This window comes from Haliotis rufescens, unplaced genomic scaffold, assembly GCF_023055435.1.
Source record: "Haliotis rufescens isolate VD_foot unplaced genomic scaffold, xgHalRufe1.0.p SCAF_14, whole genome shotgun sequence".
Classification (NCBI taxonomy): Eukaryota; Metazoa; Mollusca; class Gastropoda; order Lepetellida; family Haliotidae; genus Haliotis; species Haliotis rufescens.
The window spans coordinates 31,363,108-31,382,992 of record NW_025963824.1 but is presented as its reverse complement, the minus strand read 5'-3'; the positions used below and the strand labels follow the sequence as shown (position 1 = coordinate 31,382,992).

Here is a 19,885-nt window from a genome sequence, read left to right as displayed (position 1 = left end):
TCATGACATCTCAAAACAGACCACATGTACAGGTACTATATGGGAGTAATTGTCGTGTGTAACTATATATCATTCTCTAGTGTAACTATACGTCATGGTATGCCCATATACATAAGTTACATATATTATATTTTAGCTTATTTTATGTTATTTCAATATGGTAGATAGCTTTACAATATTCTTTACATATTCTGAGGCACGACAATAATTAAAAACAATTTAGTGTTTTGGCACATCCCTCTATCTCACGATGTCAAGTATCTAATGTCCGTTCCGAACACATGGTGAGGTAAGGTGAGGTGAAATGGGGATTTTACGTCGCGTCGCGATTATGCACTCTTATAGCGACGTGTATGCACATGTGTGTGTTTGTGTGGCTGCTTGTACCGATTTATAGTGCTAATTCACTGAGATACCATGCCGCAGTTTAACAGGAATACCCCACTCAGATACAGTGTACTGACTCCGAGCCGACAGGTCCTTGTTGTAGCCCCTTAATGTCGAGTGCCAGACAGGGTAACAACAAGCACCATCTTTTAACGTCATTCACATGGAATGAAGAATCTGTATCTTCCCACCTGGAATTTACAGCACAGGCTGCATTATCTCCCTTGGACCAACACTTTCATTTCAAAGAGTGAGTGAGTGAGTGAGTATGTTCCAGCAATATCACGGCGGGGGACAACCCTTGAGGATTCCGGGGTAGAAAAGGTCTTCAGCAACCCATGCTTGCCGTAAAAGGCGACTATGCTTGTCGTAAAAGGCGACTAACGGGATCGGGTGGTCAGGCTCGCTGACTTGGTTGATGCATGTCATTGATCCCGATTGCGTGGATCGATGCTCATGATATCAATCACTGGATTGTTTGATCCAGACTCGATTATTTACAGACCGCCGTCATATAGCTGGAATATTGCTGAGTGCGGCGTTAAACATAAAAACAACGAACCAACGGCGGGGGACACCAGAAATGAGCTTCACACATTTTGAATTTTAGATTACCTTGCAATGTTGAAACAATGTTAGATCTAAACACATATATTTTCTAATATTAAAACTATACTGATTCAATATTTTCAACTGAGCAATCTCAGATCAACTATATTTCAACACTGCAACAATGTCATGTGTCGGCTGGGATTGCACAAGTGTCAGTTTTCATACTTCCGGCAGCATGGATGGACCAGTAGTCCATTCCTTTAGAGAATCTGATCTATTATCTTTGGTGCTGTATTCACATCTAAAGATCTCCATAACGTTTTGGTCTAACTTCCCACATTGAACCGACACGCGGTGATGTAACTGAATCTCCAGTTAAAACAAACACACTCAACGTATTCATTTTTTCCACCAGGCCTCAAGGGACACGACAAGCAGAAGTTGTGAGCACGAGGGATGACGTGTTAGCTCAAGAAACAAGACACGTTGCCAATGGCAAACCTGTGACCTATGAAAGTCAAGATTCATTTGTAAAGAGTTTTAAAGTTGCAGAATCCCAGAAGAATACAACTATTGGGTACACTGACCAGCCTCCTAGAACACGTTTCCTCATCTACCTTTGTGAAAGAGCAGGACGGTGTGGAGGTTGGGCAGACAGGCAACGAGGCATAGTTGCTACATATCTTCTGGCCAATGTAACAGGGCGACGGTTCGGCGTCAACGTGACCACGCCATGTGATGTCAAGCTTTTCTACATCCCCAATATCATCAACTGGTATGTGAGAGAAAGCGAACTTCTGGGTTTGAGTTGGGAAGTGCTTGACTGGAATAACAGATTTGATCCTAACGAGGTTAACCATGACTTTAACATCAATCACCCTTGTGATGTCATCTTCTTAAAAACAAATTTTGATGCGATCACAGTAATTCAAAAGAGCCCACAATATGGTCATCTTGTTCCAGAGCCGTTTAGGAACCCCAACTGCGGTAAAGTGTTTCACACAATTTGGCACCTTCTCATGAAGCCATCACTTCATTTTGAAGAACGCATAAACAAGTTTATGAGTAAAATACCGAAAACAGATGAGTTAGTTTGCGCCCATGTACGAATGAGGAGAAATCCAACCATTCCTAATGATGGCGCTCAAATCAATTCCTTGTCCACTGTCAAATACCTATGGACATTTCTATCTAAATTCAAAAATGCGAGTCGTGTTTTCATTGCTGGTGACTCCATGGACGTGCGGCTTAGTGCCAGGAAATATTTCGGCGCCAAGGAAATTGACACTGGCGGGATGATAATGCATATTGACAGACAGAGAAATAAGCCCAATGCAATTTGGGGCTTTGAGTTGGCACTGCTAGACCAGACTGTTCTCAGTCGCTGTCGTGTGCTAGTTGTGTCAAAAAGTGGCTTCAGTGCCAGGGCAGCCATGATGTCACGCCGTGAGCAAGAACTTTTTGAGTTCCAAAAAGGCACTGTCACTCCATTTCTTCGTCTGAAATCCAGGGTCTTCTAAAAAGCATTTTCTTTTTTCGATTACATAATTTTATGTATACAGTTAAATCCCTATCAGTTACTTATAACTCAACAATTACCCAACGTTACCAGGCCCGAGGTAGCAGATGTTCGTCGTTCTCAACGTAGAGTATATGTACAAATAAATACTCGTAATAGAAAAACCCTTTTTATTGCAAATTATTGGTTGTCTGCTGTTTGCTGTATCAGTTAAAACATTTAACATACAAAAGCAAAAAGTTGTCTGTCGTCCTTTTCGTTTGTAATATTTAAGTTCTTTGGGGCATTAAAGTCGACCTTGACCTCTCTCAAATAGTGAGGAGTATTTAAGCGTGTCATCTTAATGTGGGAGGAAAGCCAGAAGTGATGCAGATCAAAGACGTGTTCTCTTTGACGAAAGCCACGAGCACGGGTATGGTGCTGATAAATCAGGAAACATAATCCGGGTGAACCGCTATTCGGGATTGTTTGTTTGTTTGGTGTTTAACGCTGCACTCAGCCATATTCCAGCTATATGACGGCGGTTTGTAAGTAATCGATTCTGGACCAGACAATCCAGTGATTAATATCATGAGCATCGCTCCACGCAATTGGGATCGATGACATGCATCAGACAACTGGAAACACAGGTACACTCAGGCCACTGTGATAACAGATCTCACGCCAAAGTCATCTGGTGTGATCAAAGTTGTAAACATACATTCAACCAACGGGGCTTGTTGTCTTTTATAGTTTTGAGTGTAAAATGCAAACAAGGTTATCACTTGATTGTCTGGCCCAAACCTGGCTGTTTTCAGGCCGCCGTCGTTTGGTTAAAGTATCGCTTGGTGCTAGGCTACATCCATTTTCTACATGTTGGCATTTGCCCATAGCACCAATAGAATAGGTAATGGGCTGCTTCGGTTGGAGCACTGTTCAAGGTTCTCACAAACAAGGGAAACAATAAATAAAATGCTCTCCGCACGGAAACGGAACCTCATAAAGAACTCCTCGGGTTCCATGAACTCGATTTTGTCTATCGACTAATCTCCGTAACAATGTTGATTTTTGTTTCTGCCTACGGCGTCTAAGCCTATTCAACAGCGCCATTTTATGACCGACAAAGAAACTTAAGATTCCTCCTACCTAACTCAAATTGTAAACTCAGCTTGAGTTCAAAATCGAACTCAGTTTGGTTCGAGAAATGCATTGTGCTGAGTTTTCTCAAATTTGAGGAAAAAATCAGACTTAAGTCATTTTTTAAACTTAAGTTTGTTTCGAGAAATCGGGGCCAGAACTCACAGTGGTTCTATCTGTTGAGAATCGGTCTTTAATCCCCGATGGGATGTTACCAGTAGCCCATTATGACGCCTTCTTCGTAGAATGAGAGGTATCAGATAAAGAGACCTCAAACTACACAGTAGAACTTGCATTCTCTTGCGAACCGTTATAATTTCAACATTGCGTAATTTCTTTAAATCCACAGTTATTTTTAAACCACCATACAAGAGACGCATAACCTCCCACCGAATAGGAACAACTTCCAGCCGTCTGGTGCCAGTCATAGAACACTCATATTCGATTAATGAGGGCCACATATACATGTACCTTATCTTTCTATTTGTGGAATATAACCTGTATTGGGGTAAGATAATCTTCAGCGGCATCTGAGTCCCTGTCACTATCTCATGACCTCGTTGCGCTGACAGGTCGACATTCCTGACACAATATGAGACGTTTAAATTTGTTTTCTTTGTTTGTTGTTTAACGTCCCACTCGGTATTATTCCAGCCATATGACGGCGGTCTGTAAATATTCGTGTCGGGACCTGACAATCTAGTGATTGACATCATGAGCATCGATCTGGGCAATGGCCGGACGATCGCATCCACTAAACAAAGCTCTGAGAACACCCCATTACGGGTCACGTCAGGCCGACCTTGTGCGAACTTTGATCGACCAATGGAATGACTGACAAGGAGTCGATAATTAGCCAATCAGAAGGCAGATTTTATGCTTTACGGCATTAATTTCAAATTGGCGACTACGCTTCGAAACATAATTTGACAGATTCTCTATTAAAAATTTGAAAACTGAACAAAACGACATTCTGGAATGGCTAATAGATGGTCTAGATTGTATGGATTCAGTCGTTAAGCCCGTAACTATTGTTCCCTGTGTTGAAGTTTTCGAGATTGCCTGATTAGAAATCACATTCCGACTGTCACTTTCATGATCTGGAAAGCGACGCCCTGATTGGTCGGATGAAAGGTGGTTCTGACGTGACCCCTAATGGAATGTCCTCAGATTTTTGTTTAGCGATAGCGAGAACAAAGATCTGATTTAAATGAGATTGGGGAGAGTATGACGTGAAGAGGGTGGCGTATTGAGTTATTTTTTCACTTGTCAATGTCTGTGTTATATTCATTATCAAATAAAAAGTGAACACCGTCATAAGTATGAATGATGCACGTCACCTTTCCCTCATACGCGAGTGTTACGGGGGGCCCAATCGTCTAAGGCGCCGCTATTCGCTGTGCAGAGTTGCGTCCCCTGGCCATAACAGAAACCTATGATTGTGGGTTCGAATCCCGGTTCGCCCCGATTATGTTTCTAGGTTTGTCAGCACCATACCCCTTTTCGTGGGTTTCACCAAAGTGGTAAACGTCTGAGACCTGCATCACTTCGGGCTTTCCTCCCACATTAAGCTGACACGCCGTATATAACTAGAATACTGTTAAAAGTGGCGTTAAACCCAACTCACTCACTCACTCATTCCTTCTCGAGAATATAACGTTGCCTCCTTGTCGCTGACGATGTCTCACTGATACGTGTACGGTTGGTAAGAAATACGTAAGCACAGCTAACTGAAGGTTCGTTTAATCATTTCACGGACTGACAATAATTAATACCATACCAAGGCACTCTTTGACCCCACACCCTATCACGTGACAGACACGTTGGCGTCATTGTTTCCCCCTAGTGATATTATACGCCTAATCTGCAACGTGTTTTTAGGCTCAGGTCATTCAATGTTAGAATTATGATCTACATAAAAATGTCATAAAAATATAAATTGTCCCCGAAACTTCTTGACAAAGATAATTACGCTTCAGACTGTTGAAACAAAGAAATTGACGCCACAAAAATCACTTTGCTCCAAGCTGTTTTCCTTAAAACAAATTCAGTTAAATTAGTTAAATTAAATCATAAACCTCCGGTGACGTCATCCTAGTATTGTTCTCCAGTCGGGTTAAATCTCATAAACAGGGACGTTGTGATGTCCCTGGGATTTTATAGGATATTCAAGTCATATTTGCTATATAATGTGTTATAACATCCCTGGTATTTTATATTATGTCCTGGGTATTTTTTTAAATATAACTTCCGTTCAGATTGTAACATGTAATGAAATGTAAAATCAAATGACAAATATTTTCTTTATATTCCCGAGGATCGAACGCTCAACCTTCGCAGAGCTCCAGATAAGCTTTTGGTGTTGTGGGTATTTTACCCATGCATTTTAAAATCATTGGGTATCAGTAATTCTATCTGGGTATTCAAATTTCTGTTACCCACTAGTTTTTACACATATGGGTATTTAAGTTAAATATTTAAAAACACTATTCATCTGGTCCCTGCAAACTAGTGTCGTGTTGGTTCGCGAGCTTTATAGGACTCAAAAATACCACGATACTTCCACAAGAAAGTGTGATGGCAAATGATCATGATGTAAGTGTCATCGTGGAGTTTGGCAAGGTTGACGGAATGCCTGTTTATAATTTCAAAATAAGTTGCTGATTTGCTTATCGAATACGCAGGGTTACTTCCCAATATTTTGATGATACGCACAAGTTTTATTTTTGTAGCGTATCTGTAATGTTCGTTGCGTATTTGATACGCTTGGATTTTATTTTACTGCGTATCTCTGCATTTCTGATGCGTATTTTACGCAGATACGCAGCTTATCTGGAGCTGTGCCTTCGTATCTGTTGCCCAGTGAGTGTACCACTAGGTTAGAGAGGCGTTGTTGAATCGCACTGCTTTTTAGAATGTCCTTTTCAAGATCCGTATGCAAGCAACAGATATTTTACGCCCGTTTCCTAATGTTCATGGAACGTATGTTCGAAACATAAAAATGTTGATAAATGTTGTGTAAAGTTTCTTTTTTCGGACAAAATACTTCCCCTTGGGTTATTATGATATTTAAAACCCTTTCGCTCAGAAAATCCCTCGGGATGCGGGTTTTAAATATCATAACAACCCTCGGACGTGTTTTATCCTATACAGTAAACTACGGTTATAACGAACACGCTTATAACGAACTGTCGGATATAACGAACTTTCTTTTTGGTCCCGACTACCTGCTGTAGACATGCTGTATATGTACTTATAACGAACTACGGTTATAACGAACTAAAATTGGTAGTCCCTTTGAGTTCGTTATAACCGTATTTTACTGTACTCAAAATATCTGGTTTTCTAGCTGCAGCTGGAAAAAGTATCTCGACACAAAATCTTCACACGAGGCACGGCTACTTTTTCCCTTGAGTATATATGTGTCTCTGGCTATCTGAACAGGGACCTGATATATGAAGATAAGACCTGGTTAGCCCTAGTTTTTATGCTGACACACTTGTGGGTGACAAATTCGTGACAACAGCCTCACGGTAAGGGTGTATTTTAAGCCTAAGCAGTATGTGTGAAACACTTTTGTTGAGCAGTTGTATTTCTGTGCCCTTCGTCCGAATTTTCGTTTTTGATTTTTTTTTATAACAGATTTTTTTTATCACGCTTTATGTTTTCATGAAACGGATTCTTGCTTTATTTGTGATTCTGTCCATGTACGAACCACAAAATAATGGCTTTAGCCTTTAGCCGTTATTGAATTACATTTTGATAACTGATTGTCCTTCTCATTAAGATGAAACCACTGGTAGCGTTATGTGTGATTCTGCTGGGGGTAACTTCAAACACAGAAGCAAAAGGTAAGTTGAATGGTGTTTGTTTGATGTTTGTTGTTCAACGCCGCACTCAGTAATATTACAGCTATACGATGGCGGTATGTACATAATCTATTTTGCACAAGACAATGAATTAAATGACAACAAGGTCCCTGATTCACTCGGTATCCTCCAATATAGTTACACGTCCAATTTGTCACACCTGAAAACATGGGTCATGGCTGAAGGTGAGGTGAGGTGAAATTGGGTTTAACGTCGCGTCCAAGATTATTGCACGACGTGTATGCACGTGTGTGTGTGGCTGCTTGTACTAGTCCGGACTGATGCCGATTTATAGTGCTAGCTCACTGAGATACCATGCCGCAGATCAACATGAATACCCCACTCAGACACAGTATACTGACTCCGTGCCGACCCGTCCTTGTTTTAGACCTTTAATGCCGAGCGCCAGACAGGGTAACAACAAGTACCATCTTTTAACGTCTTTTGGTATAACGCGGCCGGGGATCGAACCACGGACCTTCCGCTCTCAGGGCGAACGCTCTACCACTAGACCACGGAGGCGGTCCATGGCTGAAGGGACTTACTGGTCACCCCATGTTTCCAAAGTATGGGAATGGAGTGATTCAAGAAAAGTAGAAGAAATATATGCACACACAGAGTGAGTGAGCGAGTTGGATTTAACGCCGCTTTTAACAGTATTCCAGTTATATCACGGCGTGTCAGCTTAATGTGGGAGGAAAGCCCGAAGTGATGCAGGTCTCAGACGTTTACCACTTCGGTGAAATCCACGAGCACGGGTATGGTGCAGGCAAACCTAGAAACATAATCGGGGCGAACCGGAATTCGAAACCAAAATCATAGGTTTCTGGCGTGCCTAAGGGACGCTACTCTGCACAGCGAATCGCGGCGCCGAAGACGACTGGGCCACCCGTGCCCCCATATGCACACAAAGACATATCATGTTATTAATATATATAAAAAATTGTTAGCACTGATAATAACACTGATTAATTAACAGAACTGAATGTTTCTGAATAGTTTTTGTTTACCCCAAGCCTGCTTAGAAGCCTGCCTGACTTAAGTAATCCCCTCCTGGCCTCCGCCCAGGCTGTGTAAAAACTCAATCTCATTAAAATCAGATATAGGTTCTCGCTGCCGCTAAAAAAAGATCTGAGGACAACCCATTACGGGTCACGTCAGAACGACCTTTCGCGAACTTTGACTGACCACTGAAATGACTAACAAGAAGTCGACATCGGCCAGTTAGAAAGCAGCTTTCTCGAGCTTTGCGCAATTCGTTTCAACCTGGCCACTTCCATTTCAGACTACGCTTGAAAAACATGTTGACACAGTTCTCGATTAAAAGTTTGGAAACTGAACAAACAAACATTCCGGAATGTCTAATATATGGTTCAGATTGTATGGCAGTGCTTCCCACGTACTTTGCAACGCCTCCTCCGTTCAAATGTTTATCCCACGGTAGCGAGAGATAGACGATAATTTTGACGGAATCAGTCGTACGGGCCGTAACTGTCGTTCGGAATACCCCGTGTTAACGTTTTCGAGGTTGCATGATTAGAAATCACATTCCGACTGTCACTTTCATAATCTGGTAAGCGACGCTTTGATTGGTCTGATGAAAGGTCGTTCTGACGTGACCCGCAATTGGATGTCCTCAGATCATTGTTTAGCGATAGCGAGAACTACTGATTATAATGAGATTGTGTAACAACTGGGAATATAGAGGGATGTGACAAATGGGACGTGTAACTAGTGGACGATAACCTTTCACTCAGTTGGGAAACGCTGACGTGCAATCAACCAAGTCCCCAAGCCTTGTCTTCCTTGTCCATTTGCCCAACTATACCGACAAGCATATGTTGCTGGGGACATAACTCCTGCCCGGAATCGCAGTGATCGATATACTGAACATATCCAATATAAATTCTTTGATAACCGCCTCCGTGGTCTAGTGGTAGAACGTCCGCCCGGAGAGCGGAAGGTCCGGGGTTCCCCGGCCGCGTCATACCAAAAGACGTTAAAAGATGGCACTAGTTACCCTGTCTGGCGCTCGGCATTAAAGGGCTAAAACAAGGACTGGTCGGCTCGGAGTCAGTATACTGTGTCTGAGTGGGGTATCCATGTTAAACTGCGGCATGATATCTCAGTGTGCTAGCACTATAAATCGGCATCAGTCCGGACTAGTACAAGCAGCAACACACACACATACACATGCATGCACGTCGATATATAAGCGCAATAATATTGGACGCGACGTTAAACCCAATTTCACCTAACCTCACCTCACATCACATCACCTTTGATAGGCATATCCAATATATAATTACAGGTGATAACTGACGGTAATCAGTGATAGCATGTTGGGAAAAAATGTCCACAAGTCTCTCATGTTTTGCATAAATCCTCAGATCTAGTGTGCCATAACTGCTTTGACGTCGCATCTCCTGAAGACTGCCAACAATTTGTAACCTGCGGAAAAGATGAGGTAAGCACTTTAGTGAATTAAATACCACACCGTTCAAACGATAATTTCTGCAATCATGCCTATCTGTATATTCTTAAATATTTATGATTCATTGGCATGGTACTTGTTTCGTGTTACTAACTTTTACCATATCTGCGTTTTAGTGATTTAAACACCCCATCGTTCAAATGAAACAATTAACACTTTACCTCTATTTTCATAAATATTGATAATTCTAGGTACGTGTTTCGTGTACCAAAACATTAACATGTATGTTGTTATTAAAAAAGATGAGATAGGCATTTCAGTGAATTAAACACCTCATCTTTCAAAAGAACAATTAAACCTTTAGCTCTGTGTTCATAAATATTGAAAATTCATGGTACTTTTTTCGTGTACCAAAACGTTAAAATGTATGCTGTTATTAAAAGCAAATATGAAATATGTCTACATGTGTTAGTCCTGCTATAAAGAAGTAGCATTTACCTTCATAATGACAACCGTCGTATCCCTGGAATATTGCTGAGTGCGGCGTTAAAGAAAAGAACAAACAACCATACTACCATAACACCACAGTCGTGTACCAATGCTTAGATACCAATGGATAAGATATAACATGGATATAATGGACACTTATCACTATAAGTTTGTATGTCTTATTGGCAGTGGTATTAAAGGTAAAAATAACACAGGAACTGAATTGTCACGTACCTTAGCGCTGTGGCGTCAGGACGTATTCTGCTTTAATGTGTACTTGAATGATATATACATAAAATAAAATAATAAAGTCCACGTTAGTCCATCACCTTCTTTATATCAGTTTCAGACATAGTACTTTCGCTTTCATAGTACTTTTATAATATATTACATGTACACCGAGTGAACATTTACCTCATTTATATATATATATATACACACAAGTATTATCCAATTACAGAAGAGAGTGTTCAATACAAAGTAGAGCATAAATACAGATTTTGGATACACTTTCCTTATATCATTTTGCAACAAATGATATAAGGAAAGTGTATCCAAAATCTGTATATATATATATACATATATATATATATATATATATACACACACACACACACACATATATATATATATATATATATATATAGTAATAATTAAATAAGTGGAGTAAGATTGAACACAGTTTTAAATATATATTTATTTATTATATTTATTTATTTATATATATATATATATATATATATATATATATATTTAGGATATTAACAATATTTGCCTTATGACATCGATTTTAAGCGAAGGACCATACCACTCGGAATGATTAAAGGACATTTGTATCACCTGTTAGTATGATTTTGTGACACTCTATTGGCTGTACAGAGCAGTTGCTCAACTCAGAAGGGCTTGAACATGACTCATTGAACAACACTCAAAAGACTTCTGGACAAAACAACCGCCTAGCCAGTAGAATATATTGTAAAACAACAAGTTAATGTGTGTAAAAATCGAAATATGAGTGTGTGACATTATCAAAGAAATATAGATCTGATATACTGGGTGAAATCACCTCAAAGAGGAGCGATAACACATTGAAAGAAAAAAGAATTAAAACGGACCTGATAATTTAATACTTAACCTAACATTTTAGTCATGGTACCATTGTGACACACATCTGCAAAATCACTATGTATGGTATATTTCCCACATTGATAAGAATGTCCCCTGGAAGAGCTACTATGACCTTTACTACCAGAGTACCTGTCAATGAATCACAGATAAGCTAAGTCCAGTAATAAGTACACTGTTGATAAAGGCCAACAATATATGCCATGGAGGCATTATGAAACACCTCCTTTCAAAAGCAGCTACTTGAGATACGTTATTCCTCTATCGTTACTTCTTAAAACAACTTCCTGAAACAGATGCACAAATATAAATCACTTCTTTTTTTCCCGTGTATGTTGTTTAAACATCAAGAACAGTTATGAGCCTGAAATTGATAGGATTAAAAGAAAACGAAAGTCAATGTATAGATTTGTTGGCTCCTATCCCAGCATAATTAGTCTATGGAGGTGTTTTATTGATTGTTTGTTTGTTAGTTGTTTAATGCCGCACTCAGCAATATTCCAGCTGTATGACAGCGGTGTGGGTGTTTTAAGCCTTATTGAACTTCTTAACAACTTTGAGTCAATCTGATGGAATTTGGTTTTAAAATGAAGAAAATATTTTGGTGTTTTATATATTGCCGAAGTAAAATTTCGGTCATTTTACACATTGGGTGATTTACATATATACTTCTACACTTGCCGTAATTAATCTATGAGCATGACGTCATCTTGCAACATTTATGAACTTAGATCAGTATTATAATTTTACTATGAAATAAATACTCCATATAAAAATTCTATGTATCTTTACAAAATAAATACTCCAAATAAATACTCTAAATGAATAAAGGAACGTGTTTGTTTGTTTGTTGTTTAACGCGCACTCAGCATTATTCCAGCTACATGACGGCGGTCTGTAAATAATCGAGTCTGGACCAGATTATCCAGTGATGACATCATGAACATCGATCCACGAGTTGGGATACATGCATCAACCAAGTCAGCGAGCCTGACAAAGGAATATAATCAAACAAACAGCACAAATTGTACATGCGTACCGTACGCCAGGATACCATGACATTTACATCAGGCAATGTACTGTCCAACCACTGTCACACCAGGTTCCGTATGTTTCTAACAGATGTGTTACACCAGGGAATTCACCGACCATAACGGGAAGCGAGCATATCACCTGGGCTGTGAGAGTCCAAGGGTAAGTACACCAAATATTCTCGTTGCCGAATACCATGTCTCATACTCTAAAACGAAATACCTTTCATGGTGTTTGTGTGGTATTCCTCTTTAGACTGAAATACAATAAACTCCTCGTATCACACGGGTTTTTAGTTCATCTTGGTTATGTGTTATATGTTCTAACACAATTTGCTTAATAGATTACATGGAGAAACACAGGTAATATCAAAACATTGTCCCAATCACTTATATTGTTATTCCGGGGTAGACTGAAATACAATAAACTCCTCGTATCACACGGGTATTTAGTTCATCTTGGTTATGTGTTATATGTTCTAACACAATTTGCTTAATAGATTACATGGAGAAACACAGATAATATCAAAACATTGTCCCAACCACTTATATTGTTAGTCCGGGGTAGAATGAAATACAATAAACTCCTCGTATCACACGGGTATTTAGTTCATCTTGGTTATGTGTTATATGTTCTAACAAAATTTGCTTAATAGATTACATGGAGAAACACACGTAATATCAAAACATTGTCCCAACCACTTATATTGTTATTCCGGGGTAGACTGAAATACAATCAACTCCTCGTATCACACGGGTATTTAGTTCATCTTGGTTATGTGTTATATGTTCTAACACAATTTGCTTAATAGATTACATGGAGAAACACAGGTAATATCAAAACATTGTCCCAATCACTTATATTGTTATTCTGGGGTAGACTGAAATACAATAAACTCCTCGTATCACACGGGTTTTTAGTTCATCTTGGTTATGTGTTATATGTTCTAACACAATTTGCTTAATAGATTACATGGAGAAACACAGATAATATCAAAACATTGTCCCAACCACTTATATTGTTATTCCGGGGTAGACTGAAATACAATAAACTCCTCGTATCACACGGGTATTTAGTTCATCTTGGTTATGTGTTATATGTTCTAACACAATTTGCTTAATAGATTACATGGAGAAACAAAGGTAATATCAAAACATTGTCCCAACCACTTATATTGTTATTCCGGGGTAGACTGGTATACAATAAACTCCTCGTATCACACAGGTTTTTAGTTCAACTTGATTATGTGTTATATGTTCTAACACAATTTGCTTAATAGATTACATGGAGAAACACAGGTAATATCAAAACATTGTCCCAACCACTTATATTGTTATTCCGGGGTAGACTGAAATACAATAAACTCCTCGTATCACACGGGTATTTAGTTCATCTTGGTTATGTGTTATATGTTCTAACACAATTTGCTTAATAGATTACATGGAGAAACAAAGATAATATCAAAACATTGTCCCAACCACTTATATTGTTATTCCGGGGTAGACTGAAATACAATAAACTCCTCGTATCACACGGGTATTTAGTTCATCTTGGTTATGTGTTATATAGATACTATACTTCTATTTCAAGAAGTTGAAATTTCAAGATATTAACTTGAAATTTCAAGATACTTTCTTGGAATACAAGATACTATCTTGAAATTTCAACTTATTATCTTGAAATTTCAAATTAGTATCTTGAAATTTCAACTTAATATCTTGAAGTTTCAACTTAGTTTCTTGAAATTTCAACTTAGGATCTTGAAATATCAAGATAGTATCGAAAAAATAAAAGGCCCTAAAAGGCTTCCGTACTCCAGAGCGAGATGACATTAGTTTGTCTTTTCATTGATCCTTTAGACGAAACATAAAACTGTGTTCAAACAAGTATATCTGACATGGATTTTTTTCTTTGGCTCATATTTAGCTCGATGATGGTTGGCAAAATGATGACAGTAATTAATATGCATGTTTCATTTTATAGATCTGCAGTATTTTGAAAAACGCACAAACGCTGCTCGGCAAAAGGTTGGCCAGAAGTATGGAGTCTGAAGTCCCCTCCGTGGCAGCTTCTACCCGTGATGCACACAGATGTTACCACTGCTGTGGCCAGGACTTGTGCAACGTGAACGTCTGTGATGCAAGTAGGTGACGCTGAGTATTATATCAGTCACACACATACGATAGTACAAGAAAGAATGTGACTTAAAAAGTGAGTGAGCTGTGCTTAACGCCGCTTTTAACAGTATTCCAGTTATATCACGGCGTGTCAGCTTAATGTGGGAGGAAAGCCCGAAGTGATGCAGGTCTTAGACGTTTACCACTTCGGTGAAGCCCACGAGCACGAGTATGGTGCTGACAAACCTAGAAACATAATCGGGGCGAACCGGGATTCGAACCCACAATCATAGGTTTCTGGCGTGCCCAAGGAACGCAACTCTGCACAGCGAATTGCGGTTCCTTAGACGGCTGGGCCACCCGTGCCCCCGTGGGCGTTAATGAGTATACACAGACAACGTAGATATGGAACTTACAACAAAGACAAACTAACAATAAAAATGACTTCAACACAGGTAAGCCGTGAACATTCTCCCACCTGTAAATACATATATTTTTATAATCACTCAATGATGCCAATGGGTGTAATAAACTATGACTAGACAATGCCTTTCAGAAAGTTTTGTTTGTTTCTTTGTTTATTTATTGCTTGACGCCGGACTCATTATTCCAGCAATATTCCAGCTCTATGACGGCGGTCTGTAAATAATCGAGTCTGGATCAGACAATTGAGTGATTGACATCATGAGCATCGATCCACGCAATTGGGATTCGATGACATGCATCAACCAAGTCAGCTAGTCTGACCACCCGATCCCGTTAGTCGCCTCTCACGGCATGCATGGATTTGCTGAAGATTCTATCCTAAGGCGGGTCGTCACGGGTGCTTTCAGTGTGTGGTCACATGTAACATATGTGATATTTGGGATAGGAGGGGAAGAGAGGGATACACCAAATAAGTGATGTAGACTATTAGCTGTCGAACTTCAAATTTACGGAAACCTCGGTGTCTGTCATTTGTGTGGGGTTTGTTAGAGTGTTAGTTCGAATCCCTTATGCTATCCAATCCAGAAACGTTCTAAACTTTGTACAGTACTAAGAAAGTGTAATCCCACATATTACATATGTTTCATATGACCACGTCATTATTATTATTATTATTATTATTATTATTATCCATATTATCCATATTATTATTATTATTATTATTGTTGTTGTTGTATCAGCAGATAATAGCCAAATAAACCTGTGTGTATACTTTGCCTAGTTGACCTGATTAGACATCCTGAACATTTGTGTTTTGACTGTTGAACATCTGGTACATATCAGAGTATCAGCATGGTCATTTGTTGGACAGTCAACATGGTAAGAGACCTTATCAGATGAAAGTCCTGACAGGGGCAGTGTGCCTGCCAGTTGGTTTCCCAGGGAAACTAATTCCACCGTTCACGGTCTTTAAAGGCATTGTGTATTATCATACCATGAAGTCATATACAGAATAGGTTCATCATTCCATTACTAGTTGTTTTAACTGATCCGGAACCAATGCCTTCTGAAAAAAAATTCACAGGAGGTGGTCCTGAAGCGCACCTTGACAGCCGAATGTACAGGAAGGGTTTTAGTATTATTTTATAAAAATTCATTGATTCAGCAAATGTTGTCCCAAAAATGTAAACAGTGTGGTGATGGTTCCTCGTGTTCTTCAGGGTGTCCGCATGGCTTTGTGAATTCTCCCACCAGATGTTACCATTTCTCTCGACACAACGTGACGTGGCACGAGGCAAGGCAGGAGTGTCAGAAGAAGGCGGCAGATCTTGTGTCTATAAACACTGCGGAGGAATATCAGTTCCTGCGAAATAACACTCGTAAGTAAACATTCCTTATATATTGCAGGGGATAGGGTGTGTGTGTATGTGGGGGTTGGGGGAAAGGGGGGGGGGGGGGGTATTAGCTCATTATGCTCCGTTTATCTGATAGGATCCATGCGTATCTTGGGATCCTTGTGGTGACGTAACCCAAGTACATTTCAAAACAACCTGTGTCACAAATAGAAACTAGGCATCCTTGTAAACCTTGTTGTGGTTACTTCTGTGTGGTTTGTGTTTGACAGGCAGTAAGTCTTCAATCGGCATGGTCGTCTCCTATATATGCGAGTAAAAGAATAGACTAGCATGTTTAGCCTGCATTTTGTTGGTCATTTTATACAAAACATCGAAGTTATAAGTGTTTCCCTCCTGATTTCAGAACGTCAAAATTAGTGAGTGAAATACAAACTGACATCGCATCTGCAGCAATATTTTGATCATGTTGCAATACGAGCAAGTTGACACTGCTGTACCTGGATTTCGAAATATTTGGACTTCATAATAAAATGTTCAAACGAATAATTTAAACACCCAGTATGACTATCTGTAAGAACAAGTGCATTATTTTATTCAGTATTATCTTCATATAGGAATTCTTTTCGCTAACACCTTGTGTTATCAGTGATTTCAGTGGTCCATTCAAACACACTTCTCATCTATTTTGCCCTTGCCAAATCTCTTTCAAGACTGGTTATTCTCCAGCATTGACATTTTAAATTTATTGGAAAAGAATTGTTCTGGAACTTAATTTGATTGATATTTGTGTCACTGTTGACCTTGTTACTTTGTCCTTCAGCTGCGACCGCCTCCGTGGTCTAGTAGTAGAGCGTCCGCCCGGAGAGCGGAAGATCCGGGGTTCGATCCCCGGCCGCGTCTTAAAATATTTTAAAAGATGGTACTTGTTGTTACCCTGTCTGTTGCTCGGCATTAAAGGGGCTTAAACAAGGACTGGTCGGCTCGGAGTCAGTATACTGTGTCTGAGTGGGGTATTCATGTTAAACTGCGGCATGGTATCTCAGTGGGCTTACACTATAAATCGGCATCAGTCCGGACTAGTACAAGCAGCCACACACACGTACAAGCACGTCGCTATATACAATCTTGGACGCGACGTTAAACCCCATTTCACCTCATGTCATCTCCTTCAGCGGCAAAAGCACCATCCCTGTACTGGACCGGAGGATTCTACCAGCCAAGAACCAACGTGTGGCAGTGGGTGGACGGGACTGTAGCCAACTACTTTGAGTGGTATCCAGGGTACCCCAAGCATGCCCCCAACGCAACAGACTACCGTTTGACAATTTACACTGTCAAGCCAGAGAAGTTCACCTTGTTTGAATCTGTCGAAACAAGCTACAAATCGTTTATATGTGAAAAGGACCATTCTCTAGTCTGATTTGTCAATATATATAACATTTCAGCAAAAAACGTTGTTTTTTTGTTATTGCAGTGACTCGGTGTCGTATACATATATTTTGCATTGTTATGTTTAGATTTCTCAATATTTCCTTAGATTTATTGCCTTACCTTATTTCGAAGGACATAAGATAAGGTCAAGAAAACTATCCAAGCCGCCATATCGCTGGAATATTGCTGAGCGCGGCGTTAAACATCAAACAAACAAATATGAGACACTAGATATTCCCCACGAACCTCAAAACCTCCAAAGGAAATGGATCAATTCAAAGTAAACATCAGAAAATAATCAGTCTCGGTTATCTGCCAAAACATTTGTTTGTTTGTTTTTTAACGCCGCACTCAGAAATATTCCAGCTATATGACGACGATCTGCAAATAAGTCTGGAACACATAATCCAGTGATTGACATCATGAGCATCGTTCCAAGCAATTGGGATACGATCACATGCAGCAACCAAATCAGCGTGCATGGGTTGCTGAAGACCTATTCTACCCCGGATCTTCACGAGTCGCATGCTGGCGAATTAAATTTACATATATCAAATCTATACTAAACAAAAAAACTCTGGGATCCTTAATATTCTTGGGATTTTTTAATGAAGCTCTGTGCGCAGTCTTCCAAAAAAAATAAAAAAATAAAATTATTTATGATCCACAGCTTTATTGTTCTGTCTGGTCAAAATGTAGAACACAGTTCATTTATCTCCATTGACATGATGAGAAAATAAACGACAGCATCTTTGGTAATAGTGAGCCGCTTTTAGCAATATTCCAGCAATATCACGGCGGGGGACACCAGAAATGGGCTTCACACATTGTACCCATGTCGGGAATCGAACCCGGGTCTTCGGCGTGACGATCGAACGCTTAAACCACTAGGCTACCCGACCGCCCCCTTTGGTAATAACGCAATTGACTAACTGATGTGGGATCTGCAGGGGTAGGTTTCAGGGATAAGTGGTAACGCTTTTAAACCCATATACGTTTGCATTCCCATATCTAAACCATAATGTACGCCATGATACTGAACTCACTTCAATGACTTTCACTAAAACAAGTTAGAGCAGATATCCTCTGAGCATCATTCAAACTGCTCGGCAAAAGGTTGGTCAGAAGGCTGGCGTCTGAAGATCCCTGGGTGGTGGTTTCTACTCGTGATGCACACAGGTGTTACGTACGGAAGCGTAGTAGGGCCACGGTGATTTTTTTTTTTGTCTAAGTATCTCCTACGTAGGACTTACTATCTCCTACGTAGGACCAAGTATCTCTTACGTAGGACTAAGTATGGCCTAGAATCACTATCTCCTATGTAGGACTTCCTATCTCCTACGTAGGACTTCCTATCTCCTGCGTATGAGATACTAAGTCCTACGTATGAGATACTAAGTCCTACGTATGAGATACTAAGTCCCACGTATGAGATACTAAGTCCTACGTATGAGATAGTAAGTCCTACGTATGAGATACTAAGTCCTACGAATGAGATACTAAGTCCTACGTATGAGATAGTAAGTCCCACGTATGAGATAGTAAGTCCTACGTATGAAATACTAAGTCCTACGTATGAGATAGTAAGTCCTACGTATGAAATACTAAGTCCTACGTAGGAGATACTAAGTCCTACGTAGGAGATAGTAAGTCCTACGTAGGAGATACTAAGTCCTACGTATAAGATAGTAAGTCCTACGTAGGAGATACTAATTCCTACGTAGAAGATACTTAGTCCTACGTAGGAGATAGTAAGTCCTACGTAGGAGATAGTAAGTCCTACGTAGGAGATACTTTGACAAAAACAAATTTCACCGTGGCCCTACTACGCTTCCGTAGTTACGAGTGTCGTAGTGAGAACTTGTGTAATCTAAAGATCTGTAGTGCAGGTAGGTGGCACTGAGTATAATATACTCACATCTATAGTCACATATATACGAGAGTACGAGAATGAATGCGTCATGATTTCAAGCAAAAGATGTAGGCAAACCTGAAGGTATACATACATGTAGATAATGTACATAAAGGATTTA

At 39.8% G+C, this 19,885-nt stretch overlaps 1 protein-coding gene across 1 annotated transcript; it reads left to right on the top strand.

Moving 5' to 3' along the window:
- The first annotated feature begins 7,048 nt into the window (after positions 1 to 7,048).
- On the top strand, positions 7,049 to 17,886 carry LOC124143361 (C-type lectin domain family 10 member A-like). Its single transcript, XM_046512319.2, has 7 exons — positions 7,049 to 7,107; positions 7,362 to 7,425; positions 9,834 to 9,910; positions 12,614 to 12,685; positions 14,507 to 14,666; positions 16,287 to 16,445; positions 17,594 to 17,886. The coding sequence occupies exons 2-7, from the start codon at positions 7,362 to 7,364 to the stop codon at positions 17,839 to 17,841; spliced, it is 780 nt and encodes a 259-aa protein (XP_046368275.2). The 5' UTR covers positions 7,049 to 7,107; the 3' UTR covers positions 17,842 to 17,886.
- The last annotated feature ends 1,999 nt before the right edge of the window (positions 17,887 to 19,885 follow it).